This window comes from Sinocyclocheilus anshuiensis, unplaced genomic scaffold, assembly GCF_001515605.1.
Source record: "Sinocyclocheilus anshuiensis isolate Anshui unplaced genomic scaffold, SAMN03320099.WGS_v1.1 scaffold705, whole genome shotgun sequence".
Lineage (NCBI taxonomy): Eukaryota > Metazoa > Chordata > Actinopteri > Cypriniformes > Cyprinidae > Sinocyclocheilus > Sinocyclocheilus anshuiensis.
The window spans coordinates 680,066-695,991 of NW_015536493.1; the positions used below are offsets into that span (position 1 = coordinate 680,066).

Here is a 15,926-nt window from a genome sequence, read left to right on the forward strand (position 1 = left end):
TTACTTAAAAGAAAAGTTCTCTCCAAAATGAAAATCCTGCCATCATTTACTCTCCCTCGAAGCTGTATGGCTTGCTTTCACCTGCACAAATACAGATAGCTTAATGAATATTTGGTTGGGTGAATTTAATAAATTGGCAGTACATTGTGACTTACTTTAAAGCATCAGACAGTTAGCCAAAAAACCCATGTGGCTCGGTGATCACTTTTCAAGTGCTTTGATTGATTGTGGTGAACAACAAACCAAAACTTCAGCTATTTTAATACTAAAATGCTAAAATTGTGGCAGACGCCATTTCTCTCCTGTGCGGCATCCAGCCATCCACTTCCTTCTCCAAACCAACGTGAAAACTGCATTTCCACTAAATCAAGGCTCCATCTGAAATTGCATAGGCCTACTCTCTCAGTAGATACTTCATTTGAATAAGAACTTACTTTGTGGCAATTCAAAATGCATGTTCTATATATTGTTCTATATATAGTATGAATAGTATAGTATGAATGAAATCTTGATGTACTACATTCATCAAGTTTTCATTGTCATGTGACTTACTGGGTGTCCACCTGTGAGCTGTGCTAACTAATTTTAACAGTAATGAAAAAAAATGTCTTATGGGGAAAACGCATTTGAAAAATGGAGGATGGTCACACAGTAAGCACCCGTGGGAAAAGTGCATGACCCAGGTTGTCAAAAACAGGAGTGAACTGTATTAAACACTTCAAAGAATTCTTGTGGGTTGCAATGTCAGGTACATCAGAAGGGACCTTGGGTGAGTGTGCTGCTTAATGTGCTTGAGAGATGATTTTCCCTAGTGCATAACTTAAATTTCATAGTTATATTCTTATCTGTAAATGATATAAATTCATGCAAGTATTTGCATTTTGCAAAAAGGCTTGTCCTGACAGCAAGCAAGACTCCAATAAACTTCACAGACTTCACTGAAAATGCGTTTGTATGCACAACAGAGAATGTCAGTGCAGAAATGTTGATTATTTGTTGTTGGAAGTTAAATTTTGCTTTTAAATTGACAATATTTAATTAAAATCCTACACATAATAGTACAGTAACTCTAATGGGATTATGACATGCAATATAAATGTAAGAAATTCTTTACATTTATAGACCATAGTCAGTGTTGCACCATATTTTATTTTTGAAATGAATGAGAACGAATCTGTGAGGAACAGAACTACAGAGGCTGTAAGTATATCCTTCACAGGCTAGTTTTCATCCATGTAAAATCTTTCTGTGCACATAATGTATTGATTACATTCATGCATTTTTGTTTTCATAGCCTTCAATTTCCGCAGTGTTTGTAGGAGATCATTGGACAGGATGTGGAATCAACTGAAACAGAATTGTCATTTTTTTTAATCCGCTTAATCGTTTATAGAAATAATCGTTAGTTACAGCCACGGTCACATTATGGAAATAAAATGAGTTATGAATGGCATTTCATGCTGACTGAACCTCAGGGCTAGTAATAAGAAGGTAACTGGTTCGAACCCTACTAGCAGCGAGCAGTGAACCATCACCATAGTGCCCTTCACTTAACCCCAGGTTTCCCCAGGCAGATTGTTTCTGTAGTAAGTGTACTGTAAATCACTTTCAATAAAAGCAGCTGCTAAATTAAGGAGGGACTAATTACTAATTAAGGAGCAAGAGCTAAGGGGGTGGTGGTGGTGGAAAGGGGGGGGATACAAGCCAAGTGGAAGGGCAAAAGGTTAAATGAGATGCAGAAAAAAAGATTTAGCTCTACGTGACACCTCTACATGGCCAAAAATGTTCTTCTTTTAGTCAGTTCAAAGGACACATGGTAGGCTTCACGCTGCTGGAGGCAGGTGGGCTGATATGCTGCTGAGTAGCCCAGACAGCCATGCATTTGGGCTGGAGTTTATATGAGGGATGGGTGCACCAGAGCTTGGCTGTTGGCTTTCAGCTGGAGCTGACTCAAATGCATTTAACACCATCTCCACGGGACGCCCAGGGTTTGCCTGTGGCGCTCAGATGGCTGGTTATACTCGTATGAGAAGACAGAATGGGGAATGTCATGGTGAACTTATGCTTTGCCCTGCCCCTGAGTTTTATCTTTAGTTGCAATGTACTCACAATGATGTTCATGTGCACTAATAATGCGTGAACACAATATTAACCTCTTGTACATCACATTCTGACCCGGACAACCATAAAACAAATCAGCCGAGACTTCCTCTAGCAGCGACTCTGTTAAGTGGAGCTATTTCATGCTGAGAGGTACAACAATAGCCTCTCTAGTGCTGCCGTCTCTTGATGTCATGACGTTTGATTCATGCTGGAGTTGTATTTTGAACTTGACCTTTTGGCCTTCCTCCTTAGTCTCCAACCTCCTAATTCCCAAAGCATCTGTACATGGTTGTGCTGGGTGAGAGACAGGGTCAAACACGGGTGAAAACAAACTGCTGAACCAATAGAGGGAGAATACAAAATCCAGACCCTTAACATTCTCTGTCCCTTGCTCATTTGTTTATTAAATATTTTGGCTAATATCCTTATCTTTTCAGCCATGGGTGACATTAGAGGTGGGCTGATTTTTTTTAATACTATTTAGGAATAGTATTTTGTAATTATGACTTGTCTCACAAGCCAAACTTTTGACTGTTGTGATGTTGTCTTATTTTAATATTAGCATATTTTCTGTACACATATTTTTTGTCTGAGGTCTGGAGTTATTTCCAGTAATGTTTTATGTTATTAAATAAATGACTCTTCACAGATGTTTTAACATTTATTTCATCAATATACAGGTGCATCTAAAAAAATTAGAATATTGTGGAAAAAGTTCATTTTTTTGTAACTTATTTCAAAAAGTGAAACTTTCATATATTATAGACTCATTACATGTGAAGTAAAACATTTCAAAAGTTTTTTTTTGTTTTAATTTTGATGATTAGAGCTTAAAGCTCATGAAAGTCAAAAATCCAGTATCTCAAAATATTAGAATATTTCCTAAGATCAATCAAAAAAAGGATTTGCAAATCAGAAAAGCTCAAGTTCTTTAAAGTATGTTCATTTATGCACTCGATACTTGGTCGGGGCTCCTTAAGCACAAATGACAGCATCAGTGAGGTGTGGCATGGAAGTGATCAGCCTGTGGCACTGCTGAGGCACTATTGAAGCCCAGGTTTCTTTAATAGCGGCCTTCAGCTCGTCTGTATTGTTGAATAGACTCTTTCTCATCTTTCTCTTGAAAATATCCCATAGATTCCATATGGGCATCAGGTCAGGCATGTTAGCTGGCCAATCAAGCACAGTAATATCATGGTCAGCAAACCACTTGGAAGTGGTTTTGGCACTGTAGGCAGGTGCTGAAGTCCTGCTGGAAAAGGAAATCAGCATCTCCATAAAGCTTGTCAGCAGATGGAAGCATAAAGTGCTCCAAAATCTCCTGGTAGACGGCTGCATTGACTTTGGACTTAATAAAACACAGTAGACCAACACCAGCAGACTTCACGGCACCCCAAATCTTCACTGACTTTGTAAACTTCACACTGGACTTCAAGCAACTTGGATTCTGTGCCTCTCCAGTCTTCCTCCAGACTCCAGACCTTGATTTCCAAATGAAATGCAAAATGTACTTTCATCTGAAAAGAGAACTTTGGACCACTGAGCAACAGTCCAGTTCTTTTTCTCCTTAGCCCAGGTAAGATGCTTCTGACGTTGTATCTGTTTCAGAAGTGGCTTGGTAGCCCTTTTACTGAAGACGTCTGAGTGTGGTGACTCTTGATGCACTGACTCCAGCTTCAGTCCACTCCAAAAGTAAAAAAAAAAGGAACTTTTTCACGACATTCTAATTTTTTGATGCACCTGTATTTTACTTTTCAGTAAAGTACCTTTTATTGATTAAACAATAATGACATTTAAATTGTTACAGAAAATTCTATTTTCACAGAAATGCTGTCCTTTTGAATCCTAAAAAAAAATCTCGGTTTCCACCCAAATTTTAAGCAGCTGTTTCCAACAATGATAATAATAAGAAATGTTTCTTAAACACCAAGTCAACATATTAAAATTATTTCTGAAGGATCATGTGACACTGAAGACTGGAGTAAGGATGCTGAAAATTCAGCTTTATTATCTCAAGAATAAATGACATTTTAAAATATATTAAAATAGAAAACAGTTACATTAAATTGTAATAATATTTCACAATTTTATCGTTTTCAGTATATTTTTCATCAAATAAATTCAGCCTTGATGAGCATAAGAGAATTCTTACAAAAACATTTTTTTTACCACATTTAAATCTATTAAGTCTAGAATTCTGCAGATTTTCTGCTGACTTTAAAATCAGATAAAAAAAATACAAAACTGATCCCATCTGGGCCTGGCAGTGAATATGGAGAATGAGCCTCTCTCTTTGTTGTTTGGATCAAACGTGTCACCTTATATTTTCACTCACATTAAAAGTGGAGGGAGTTTTCCAGCACATCCTCTTAGCATGACAAAACACTGGGATATTTTTTTCCCAACACAAAGGGTCAGTGTAGTGTTACCTTTTGACTTTCACTAAATGGGATGAGTCTCCCTAATCAGGAATGTTATGGGAAATTTTAAGCTACTGCGCTGCATAACAAAAACATTGAAACCCAATTCCCTGATTTGCATTCCAATATGAAACAGGCATCAAAGTCTAGAAAAAACAAACAAAAACAAAACAATTATTTAGTCACACTATCATTTATGGGAGAAAGGGATTAATTAATTATGGATCACAATTCTTCTCCACTCCTTTCCCTCACTTTTAATTGCAAAAGCATTTGGAGTTTGCTGGTAATTATCACGGATAGATTACAAATATTTGGTGCTGGATCTCCTCAGGCTAATTTAAATAGATGCCTCCTTTTGCTTTTTAAATTTTTTTAAAACTATTTAATATTTAATGTTAACACTTTGTCATGTGCTAACTACTATATTGGTTACAGGTCATCAGGTCTGCAATCCTCCCAGCGTCTCTTGTTTATGTCATACTATTGCTAATTTTGCATGACTAAAAAAAAAGATATATATATACATACAGTATATATATATATATATTATTTATATATATATTTTTTTTTGCATATATATTTGGCGAGGTTTCATTACAGAAATGAGAGATGGCTGTGCTAAAATGCTGAAGTATTATAGGATATCCAAGATATCCTAGAAGGTATATCTAGAAAGACCAGACCATTATTAGCATTATATTAAAATGATGTCCTTACTCACCAGAGAGAATAATCTATAAATTATCCTATAAAACTGAAATTTCTTTAAGTAAAACACTATGGCTCACTGCATTTTATTTAAGGGTATAGTGTGTACTTTCTGTGCCACTGACATCACTAATCAGAACGGCAAATTTATAGACTTTTCAAACATGTTTCCTTAGCACGTTTCCCTATTACTTGGGTGGGATTTCTACACTTTCATATTTGACTCTACATATAATGGGATAGAATGGAAAGGAAAAGAATATTGTGTAGAAAAAAAAAGAAGAGAGATGTTTTGAGAGACCGAATGAATGAAGAAGAGAGAAGACCGAATGTTTTGGAGCTGTGCCATAGCCTCATGTGTGAAGTGATGTTCATGAAGGTCTGTTACGACAATAATGGACTGTCTTTGATGAGACTCTAGGGGGAGAAAGCGAGAGAGATGACATGCTAGGGACAGACACTTAGAGTGATTGGTGTGGCTATTACCTCTCCAAACAGGAGATGAGCGAGAGGTAAAACACAGTGGAAGGCCGCTAAGAACAGATGCTCATACATGTTACTCTGCATGCATGAAGTAATGGCAAAGACTAACCCATGCTGGTCAGGACACTTTAGTACAGCGTGAAGTACATTGCTAATGTGATGTCTATCAGTGGCCTACTTGAGATGCCTCCTCTTACAGCTAATTGCCATGTTATATCATTTTGAGTCAAATCTTTCTTGATCTGAGGAGAGGAGTTGCATGATTTTGCCCTGAAGCCATAGAGCATTTGTGTTTTCTCTATAGGTCCAAGATACTGTTCAATATTGTTGTCATTCTCTGGAGTTATAAGAGACCACAGGTGAATAGGGGAAACATTTTAACTAATAGATATCACCATCATTTTCCATTGGATTAATCATAGTAATTTAAGACAATTGTTTTGTATTACAAGGTTTCTGAAATGTTTAAAAATACAAATGAAACGTTGTCTAATTAAATTTGCACAAATTTGCATACATTTCCAAAACAGAAATCTGAACATTGAATAAAGCCAGATTTCTAAATTCTTGTTTAATTTTGTTGACATAGAGTTAAATGTTTTTACATTTAAAAATAAATTGAGAAAATAGCCTTTAAAGGCAGGGTAGGCGATTTGGTTCAGAAACGTTTTTTGTTATGCACCTTGCCTTTAACAATATGTATTGTAACTTAAATCTACAGATGCAAATTGATTAATGCAATTAAATGCTTTAGATATTAGTCTGAAAGAAGACATGCTATGAAAGCAAAATAGCCAAATTTCAAAATTGACCAGTGCCACAAAAAAAAATGCCTGTAGTGTATTGCTTTAAATTAACTTTTTCCCCTGCATTTTTAAAAGGGTTCCTAGATGTTCCCCAGAGGTTTCCACCAGTGTGATCATCTGAACCCTAAATGGTGCCCTAGTATTTGTACACTGTGACCTGAACTATAAAAAACATCAGACACTTTTGTTTTGTTTGTTTGTTTTCTGTGAAGGTTGCTCTGTGCCTCAAGGAAGAGGCCTGTGCAATGTAAGTGCATGCAGGAGTTGTCTGAATTCTTACAGCAAGGGCAATAGGGAAAACGGATACATTTATAGAGTTCCAACAGAGGGCAGAATGACTAAATGCTGGTATAGATTTTTCTGCTCTGCCAAGAGAATATTGACTTGGTCAATATGCGTCTTGCTTTGACCTTTTATATAAAAAATGTTTTCTTTGTAGTTTAATAGATAATACACATAATAATATGGCGTGAGTGCGTGTGGGTTTGAGCTTGATTGTAAGGAAATAAACTTGTATTGGAGCTTAATGTTCTTTAGGGCTGAAGGACTTTATTTCATTAAGCAAGAGTCTGAGCGCTAACACACCTCCCTCATAATTGGCACTGCCCACTCTGCCTCTTAACTACAGCTAAGCCAGCTTTGGACCTGATCCACACACACACACTCTCTCTCTCTCTCTCTCTTTCTCTTTAGATGTATGAGAAAATACTTCTCCATGGTAACAAGACAGCTTCGACCTTGATTTCCAGTCTGTATGTCTAGTAAATCAAGTGCAAATTCCACTGAATATAAAACCCTTACAGAATAATAAGCCCGATCTTTTTGTTACTGTAGCAGTCCTCTTTCACTGACAAGTGAAGTTGATGTTGGTGACATTTGGGTCTTTGAAATGAATTTGACTGTTGGATGAACCATTCCAGTTATTTCACATCATTTTCCATCTCTTAAAGGAATAGCTCACCTACATGAAGATTCTGTCATCGTTTACTCACCCCCATGCCATTTAAAATGGTATGACAAAGGAGAAGTTTCCCAGGTTTTTCAACCTGTTCTTTTAATAAAATTAAAATGTTCAGTCCGTAAAACTTGTAGACTAAAATGTAGATGCATTTTACGATTCGATTTTGATTCACAAGCTTTCAATTTTATTTAATTCTCTGTATGTTCATTTGAATATGAAGTATATCAGAGACAGTGCTCAAGTTTCTCAAGGAAACAAAATCTCCCTAAAGCTATAAACTATACACAATATCATGTCATTTGGTGCATTACTATAATATATTATAGGTTAAAATGAACAACAACAGTTCAAACTATTAACTTAATTTGCTACGTATTTGTAAATATAATTTGCACTGAAATAAAAACGCTCCCCACTACCGCATGGCGATCTGTCATGCCACTGTTTATTGTTTGTATTTAGTGATAAAATTGACAACATTTTTGTTCATGCATCAACAGATAACAGTCTAGATTTAAAGATCAATTCTTGGGATTAGGAATCAATACTGGTTCATTTAAAATGAGAACTGATTAAAATGGATAAATCCAAATTGTCAACCCTGGCCTACTGAATTCTTGTGCTGTAAGTTTTCTGAAGCCGTACATTAGCATTTGCCTGCTTTAAAATTTGGAAATGGTCAAACGAAGGGCAGGGTTTTCAGCAAATAATCTTATTTTGAATTTATTAATCTGTAGAATAACAATTTTAGTTGTTAATGTGTTTCGTCTAGTGTCTTTCTAGTATTAAAGCCATAAATACTGCAGTTATGGACATACAGAGTCTTGTCACATTATTTTTCTCTCTGTGCCCTACAGAATTCGCAGAGAACATCCATTTTTTCCTTGACTTAAATCAAATTAGCAAGGAACTCTGAATGTTTTGTGAGGTACAACATGTGATGGATTTGACAGTATGTCTGATGTGTAATTTCTTATAAAAATGTTCTCTATTTTGTTTTCTTTTCATCTAGGTACAGAAATTGGTTTCCATCATAGCGTGACCTCTCTCCTTCACAATGCACTTCCTCTGCAGTGCTGTTTACTGTTTGCAGTGTGTATAGAGGCAAATAATTAGCATATATTCAGGAACCTGCTCTCTGAAAGAGGCAGCGCTGTTAGGAGCCATTTTTCTTGTAAATGAACAGCAGCTGGAGTTTGGAGTTTGGAAAGTCTTGCATATATTGTGTGCATATATATGATGCAGTTTCAGAAGCACAATGTTGGACACAATGTAATCATGGCTTTTATATTCTAGTGTCAAGCAGAAGCATAATCTTTAATTATTGCTCATATGAGTTGTGGCAAAAGCCAGGCCTGAAATGTCAAACTAATTAAGGACAATTTAATTCTGGGCAGTGTGTTGATACAGTAAGGTCTTTGAGGAATGAATAAAATTAGTCTATGCAACAAAGGGCCAGATTTGCCAAAGCTGATTGTTCATGCATGCACATGAAATTGTTTGCACTAAATATTGTACAAATAACATTGGCTTGATTGGTGCATAACAAATGCAAAGCTGTTCCGCCAAAACAAAATGAGTAAGAATGCGAACGGTTAAGCTGTGTATTAACATTTCAATAGGTGAGGGCTTGTGTTTGCATCATCAGCTCTTTTCTCTTTTCTTCTTTTTGTCTAATTTTATCTTGAGTGCTTTGCACTTTATAAAGAAAATGAAAATATTATAAGAAATTAGGGGGAGATACAAAGCCAGTGGGACAGGAGCATGAAGTGGGTCAGACCTGAACTTGTCTCACCTACATGAGAATGGATTCTTTGTTTGGAGTCATTTACTTAAATGACTAGTTAACCCACAAATGAAAATTGTCATAATTTATTCAACCTCATGTTGTTCCAAACCTATATGACTGTACTGCTGTTTTTCTACAGAACACACAAGGTGATATTTTGAATAATGTTCAGTTTTGGTTACCATTGACTTCTAGTGTATGGGCAAAAACACTTAAAATATAGTCTTTTAATTTTTGGGTGAACTATCCCTTTAACTTAAAGGCCACACATCCACTGTCATCAGGGTTCCAAATGTGGGTCACATGACTTGTCACTCAGCTGCGCATAATTAACATCCTGTTAACAGAAGCCGATGCCTGTGGAAAACTTACTGCCACAATACTAGCAATGTTGCCAAAATAATCTCATGAGAAAACATAACTATAGCTATGTTTCCAAAACCCTGTTTTTATGAACATTTTGAAGTATCACATCAGAAATAAATGATGGAAACACCAAATTTCGGGAAAAAAATCCCTTAATTGTACAAAAAGTTTTTTTACGCTCGCTTGATGTTACTTTTGACTTGTGCGAAAAAGGGTTAATGCGAATAATGGAAGGTGAAAACACATTTGCCGAATAAATAAAGTCATGTGACTTTGCGCTATGGGATGCCATAACCTCACTAATCAGAGGAAATGTTGTTATGGTCATTCTTAAATGAAAATGGCTATATTCAGTGGCTTCTCCTACGTTTCTTAGTAATATTTAGTGCCAATTTATCAGGAAGTGATGATTTTATTCTCTTTGACTCGTTGAATGGAAATGGTGCTTATTTGAAAATGTTTTATGTGATATTCCAATTTTGCACATAAGTTAAATTTGCAACTTTGGATGGAAACCGACTTATGATATGTTTTGGCAAATTAAGAATTGGTTGCAAATTTGTAGGAACTTGTATGATTTGATTTGTATGAAAATGTATGATTTACATTAAAAAATAAGCATGAAGTTATTCCCCTTAAAGGGATGGTTCACTCAAAAATGAAAATTCAAATTACCCTCATGTCGTTCCAAACCCGTATGACCTTCGTTCAGCTTCGTAACACAAATTAAGATATTTCTGATGAAATCCGAGAGCTTTCAGATCCTGCACTGACAGCAATGCAACTGACACATTCAAGGCCCAGAAAGGTAGCAAGGACTTCATTAAAATAGTCCATGTGACATCAGTGTTTTAACCGTAATTTTACGAAGCTACAAGAATAAAAATTAGAACTTGTTCTATTTTTTTTTTCTTTTATTATCTGTGTTTTTGTCCTGTCACTGTCATTCTGTTGCACTGTGGAAGCTTCTGTCACAAAAACAAATTCCTCGTATGTGTAAACATACCTGGCAATAAAGCTCATTCTGATTCTGATTCTGAATAGGAGAACAAAAGTAATGACTTTATTCAACAATTTTTCTCTTCCGTCCGCCGCCATTCACGAGAGTACCACGATGCATTTTGTTTTCTTTGCGCACAAAAAGTATTCTCGTAGCTTCATAAAATTACAGTTGAACCAAAATGTAAGATTGTTACAATTGCAATAAACGGCTTTTGGGTATTATGGCCTGTTGTCAGAGTGTAGCCATGCAGTTTCTGTGGTGTTCTGAGTGGTTGCCCAACTCAAAACAGCCCACCTCAAGTCTCTATTGAGATATTCTGGTCTCTAGAAATGGTCCTGCTTTCAGCGTCAGTGTATAGAATTTTTTGGCCAGTTTATCATCCACTAGATGAAAAATCATGAGTCTGATCACTTTGAAAAGTAACAGCACACTTGGCAAGCACCACTAATTAGTATTGACCTCAAGAAGTACATTTCCATTTCCTAGCCATACGTAGACTATATACATTAGGGATGAAATATGCAAACTGCTTGTTTAACTTATGAGCATCATCAACATTCCTGTCATAGACAGCCTATTTATGATTTTCCAGGATACCATTTATTTCTGGATCTGATCTGTTGCAGCCCTAATATGTCTCTATTAGTTGTAATGAAACACGGTAATGTTTGACAGCACAGTGGGCAAGAGCTCATTTCATCTAAAGGCTTCAAAGATGGCAAGATCAAGAGATGGCGCTGAGAAAACTAGACGTTTCTAATGAATATATGAATACCATTTAAAGGGGAATGAGTTCTGTTTGAAGGAAATATATTTCTGCCGAGTGTCTGCAACGTTCCACTTCTTCGTTTTCTGCGTTATTAGAATTTTGCGTTATTAGGACATGTCATTATTGTAAAGGATGTTGTAATGTTGTCATCAGCACAAACAGTCATAATTACTACAAATGTTATATTGCAGTTTCAGACGTCACCTATGAATCTGCCATCCAGTCTTTATTAGCGTTCCGCTCTTACCATTAATGTCTTCGCCATTAGGACGACAAGGTAATGAAGTCACTGGCAATTCTATTATTATTGTGACTCCTTTCTGATATGTGCTGCTAATGTGACAATGGCTCTAAGAACCGCACTCTGTTGTGTATGTGTATTGTTTGTGCAAGAGATGTGCTGATAGTTTTTTAACAGATGTTGTGTTTACTTTGTTGTTGATTTGGTCTAGTAAGTTTGATACTGCAGTTGTGTGTGCGAAAATGGCATTTGAAAGCTCCAGCTGATCTAATGAAGAGGCAGTGAGATCAAACTGTCAGAAAGAAAACCTCAGTTTGAAATCTCCGAATGTTTCTCACTGAAAAGCAGCCACCTGTGACCCACCTCTACAGAAAGCCTTCATCTGAACACATTTTAGAATAGGCTACTGAAATAAAAAGTGTATTAATACTAAAATATTTGTATTAAATATTCTTACAGTCTTGTGGCATGTCTATGGCCACTGGGTGGTACTACAAACAGCATGTTTTTGTATGTTTATCCATATATTTTTGTATATTTAAATTGTTGTGTAAGTGTACATTTCATACATGTATATTATTATTATGTGTAGCTTATTTTTTCTGTTTGTTTGTTTGCGCCAGATTTTAGGGTTATGATAATGACACTTTGTGGAATAATATAGTCCTGACAATTGTTTTGATTTTTAAGTGTTAGGCTTATGGGAAACTAAAAGATTGGTTCAACAGCAACATCTAAGCGTTAAGTTACAGATACTACCCAAATCAATAAATTTTTTTCACATCAATAATTCTTGATGTCAGTGTGTCCTGCCTCACAGGTCTAAATGTATTACATCAGAGTAAGATCAGTTGCCTCTTGTCTCTGATATGCGTCCTCCGTGTTTTTAGTTTAGGGATTGTAACGCAAACTGTTTAGGTACTCTTTAGAGTTTTGTGTGATAGTCTAACAAAGACATGCCAGCACCTGCAGCCTGCTCTTGCAAACATCTGATTTAAAAAAGCCCAGATGAGAGATATCTATGGGATGGCCTTTATTTTTGTTTTTGGACCAGGCATGTGGTCGTTGTGTAGTGCTGGAGTGAGCCTTTTGACTGATGAAGCGTTTGATTTGATGAAGGTGGTAGATTAGAGGATCAGTACACGCTGTTTCACTAAATTGATCCCACTGAGTAAGCACTTAGAAAAAACTGATTGATTTCACACCTTATATTTCTGTCTACCCTGTTTTCTGTGACTCTGTGCTCGGCGTTTAATGTTAAGTTTATAGTTAATCCAAAAATTACATTTTGTCGTCATTTACTCATTTGTGCCAAACACACAATTTGTGCCAAATTTACTCAATTTGTGCCATATGATTTTCTTTCTTGTAGGGTGAACAAAAGAAGATATTAAGTAGAATGGCCAAGCTGCTTTTTTTGAAAGTGGATGAATAGCAGAGACGGTCAACATTTACTAAAAATTTGGTCACACTTTATTTTAAGGTCCAATTCTCACTATTAACTACAACTTTTGCCTCAAACTCCTAATTAGCTGCTTAGTTAGTAAGGTAGTTGTTAAGTTTAGGTATGGGGATTCAAGTATCTTAAATATGGTCATGCAGAATAAGACATTAATATGTGCTTTATAAGTACTAATAAACAGCTAGTGTGCTAGTAATATGCATGCTAGTAAATAGTGAGAATTGGTCCTTAAAAGAATAAAGTGTTACAAAAAATTACTATACATATACAAATATATACATTTACCTAGTATATATTTTTTTGTATTTTATTTTATTTTATTTTTTATTGTATGTATTTATTTATTTATTTGCAGTCAGCTCTATTATTATTAAAATTATATAAACCCTCATTGATTTTCACTATAACAGTGTTCTTTGTACCATTTATTTATATTATCCACAATTATGTAATTTATGTATTAATATATTCTACATTTAATGTAGATGCATACTTTTATATTTTTTGATAACTTGCTTTCAGTGTTTGTTTAGACTACCCCAAATGAAAATGAAGAGCCCTTTAAGAAGAAAAAAAATCAATAGGAATGCTTTAAAGATTGTTAATGCAATGAGAAATGTATTTTGTTGTGACTGTTAAATTACTATAACATCCTAATAGTACCATAAATAACAGCCTAATAGTACCATAGTACAATAAGTTATATTATATTATATTATATCATATTATACTATATTATATTATAATAATTATATTATGTAAGGCTTTACGTGGTTAGCCATGTGATGTTTTTGTTCAGTGTTTAGAGCAGTTTTGATTTAAAATCTGTGGTTTTACCTTGACCTATTAAATCCAGTTGTGGCTAGATTCACTCATTTTATGAGAACAGAATTAAATTTGGATTGCTTGAGTGGTAAAACTCAATCAAGCCCCAGAAAGAGTTTGAACTCTTATAAGAGCAGCAGTATCTGTAAGTGTTGTGTGTTGTGTGTGTTGCAGACGAGTGCGGTGCTGTGTTCAGGTGGATGTGCTCTGCTGGCAGTCAGCTCCCTGCTGGCCATCATCACCATCTTCCTGCCCAGTGGAGCCTGTGAGAGGAGGATCTGCACATTGGCAGGATACATGCAGATGGCTGCAGGTTAGTGTCCGGCTTACTATCTGACCTCTGATCAGCTCTTAAACACCAGCCCTTTGAGGACCATGCTGAGTAGCATTACATGACTGATCCTAGTCAGTAAAACCCTAATTTGAGGTTTAGACGGGACCCCCATAGACCATCTGAGGCATATTGCACACAAAAATGGCAAGAACTTTCCAAAATCTATGCAAGACTAGTAAAACCTCAACATATCTCTTTCTCACACTTCACTTTGAAGACTTTTCTCTTGGATCTTGTGATTTTGAGTACATGGATGGAACAGCAGAGATCTTCAGAAAGAGGCAGAGATCTCCTTCTCTCACCTCCCCCTCTGATATCATGTGATACATGCTGGAGCTCTGCTAACTGCTTTGGGCATCCCATCGGAATTCTGTTGTGTTGTGGCAGTCAGCTCCCTGCTGGCCATCATCACCATCTTCCTGCCCGGTGGAGCCTGGGAGAGGAGGATCTGCACATTGGCAGGATACATGCAGATGGCTGCAGGTTAGTGTCCGGCTTACTATCTGACCTCTGATCAGCTCTTAAACACCAGCCCTTTGAGGACCATGCTGAGTAGCATTACATGACTGATCCTAGTCAGTAAAACCCTAATTTGAGGTTTAGACGGGACCCCCATAGACCATCTGAGGCATATTGCACACAAAAATGGCAAGAACTTTCCAAAATCTATGCAAGACTAGTAAAACCTCAACATATCTCTTTCTCACACTTCACTTTGAAGACTTTTCTCTTGGATCTTGTGATTTTGAGTACATGGATGGAACAGCAGAGATCTTCAGAAAGAGGCAGAGATCTCCTTCTCTCACCTCCCCCTCTGATATCATGTGATACATGCTGGAGCTCTGCTAACTGCTTTGGGCATCCCATCGGAATTCTGTTGTGTTGTCAAACATCATGTTTGAAGTGTATTGTTCATTTTTGGCAGAGCAGGGGAGGAATGATTAAATTTTATATGATGTGGTATAAAGCACTTGAGGCCGAATTTAGGTAGCGCTTCTTATTAAAAATGCAAAGTCTCATGTTACACCTTCATTAAATTACATGAAAGAGTTTATTCAAACACTGTTTGCAATCCAGGCATAATATTTAGTGTGAGCAGATCCCTTCTGGGGGAAAATAACAGGTTAAGCTGGTTTTTGGAATATGGTTGCTGGTCCATGGTGGTCTACCAGTAAGATAACACTGAAAAAAAAAAAGGATTTTGCTGCTCATACCTCAAGCCGACCTCATACGTCATCCGCCCGGAACTGCTTCCAGTGTACAACAGTGAGCACAAGCTAGATTAAAGTCATTATTACTTTTTGAATATGGTTATTTTTCTTACAAAAACGCATAGATTCGCTACAGGAGGCCTTTGTTCACCCCCCGGAGCCGTGTGAGACACTTTTTTTTATGGATGGGCGCTTTTTATTTAACTTCTTTTGGACTGATGCATGCAACACCCGCTGAGTGGCATTAAACAGCTTGAAAGATCAAAGACAATTTTTAATGTAACTCCGACTGGATTCGTCTGAAAGAAGAAAGTCATATACACCTAGGATGACTTGAGGGTGAGTAATTTATGGGCTAATTTTCATTTTTGGGTGAATTAACCCTTTAAAGGGATAATTCACCCAAAAAATTAAAATTCTGTCATTAATTACTCACCCTCAT

At 36.4% G+C, this 15,926-nt stretch overlaps 2 protein-coding genes across 2 annotated transcripts in view; both read left to right on the top strand.

Moving 5' to 3' along the window:
- The window catches only part of LOC107685783 (transmembrane protein 211-like), a 44,952-nt gene extending 30,624 nt beyond the window's left edge, over positions 1-14,328 (top strand). Inside the window, exon 2 of the mRNA XM_016482505.1 lies at positions 14,114-14,328. Coding sequence (XP_016337991.1) covers positions 14,114-14,257 — 144 coding nt within the window. The 3' untranslated portion in view covers positions 14,258-14,328. The remainder of the gene's footprint in view (positions 1-14,113) is intronic.
- Positions 14,329-14,526: 198 nt separating this feature from the next.
- LOC107685851 (transmembrane protein 211-like) overlaps positions 14,527-15,926 on the top strand; it is a 98,763-nt gene continuing 97,363 nt past the window's right edge. The window contains exons 1-2 of the mRNA XM_016482586.1: positions 14,527-14,593; positions 14,661-14,756. Of these exons, the coding sequence (XP_016338072.1) occupies positions 14,527-14,593; positions 14,661-14,756 (163 nt within the window). The remainder of the gene's footprint in view (positions 14,594-14,660; positions 14,757-15,926) is intronic.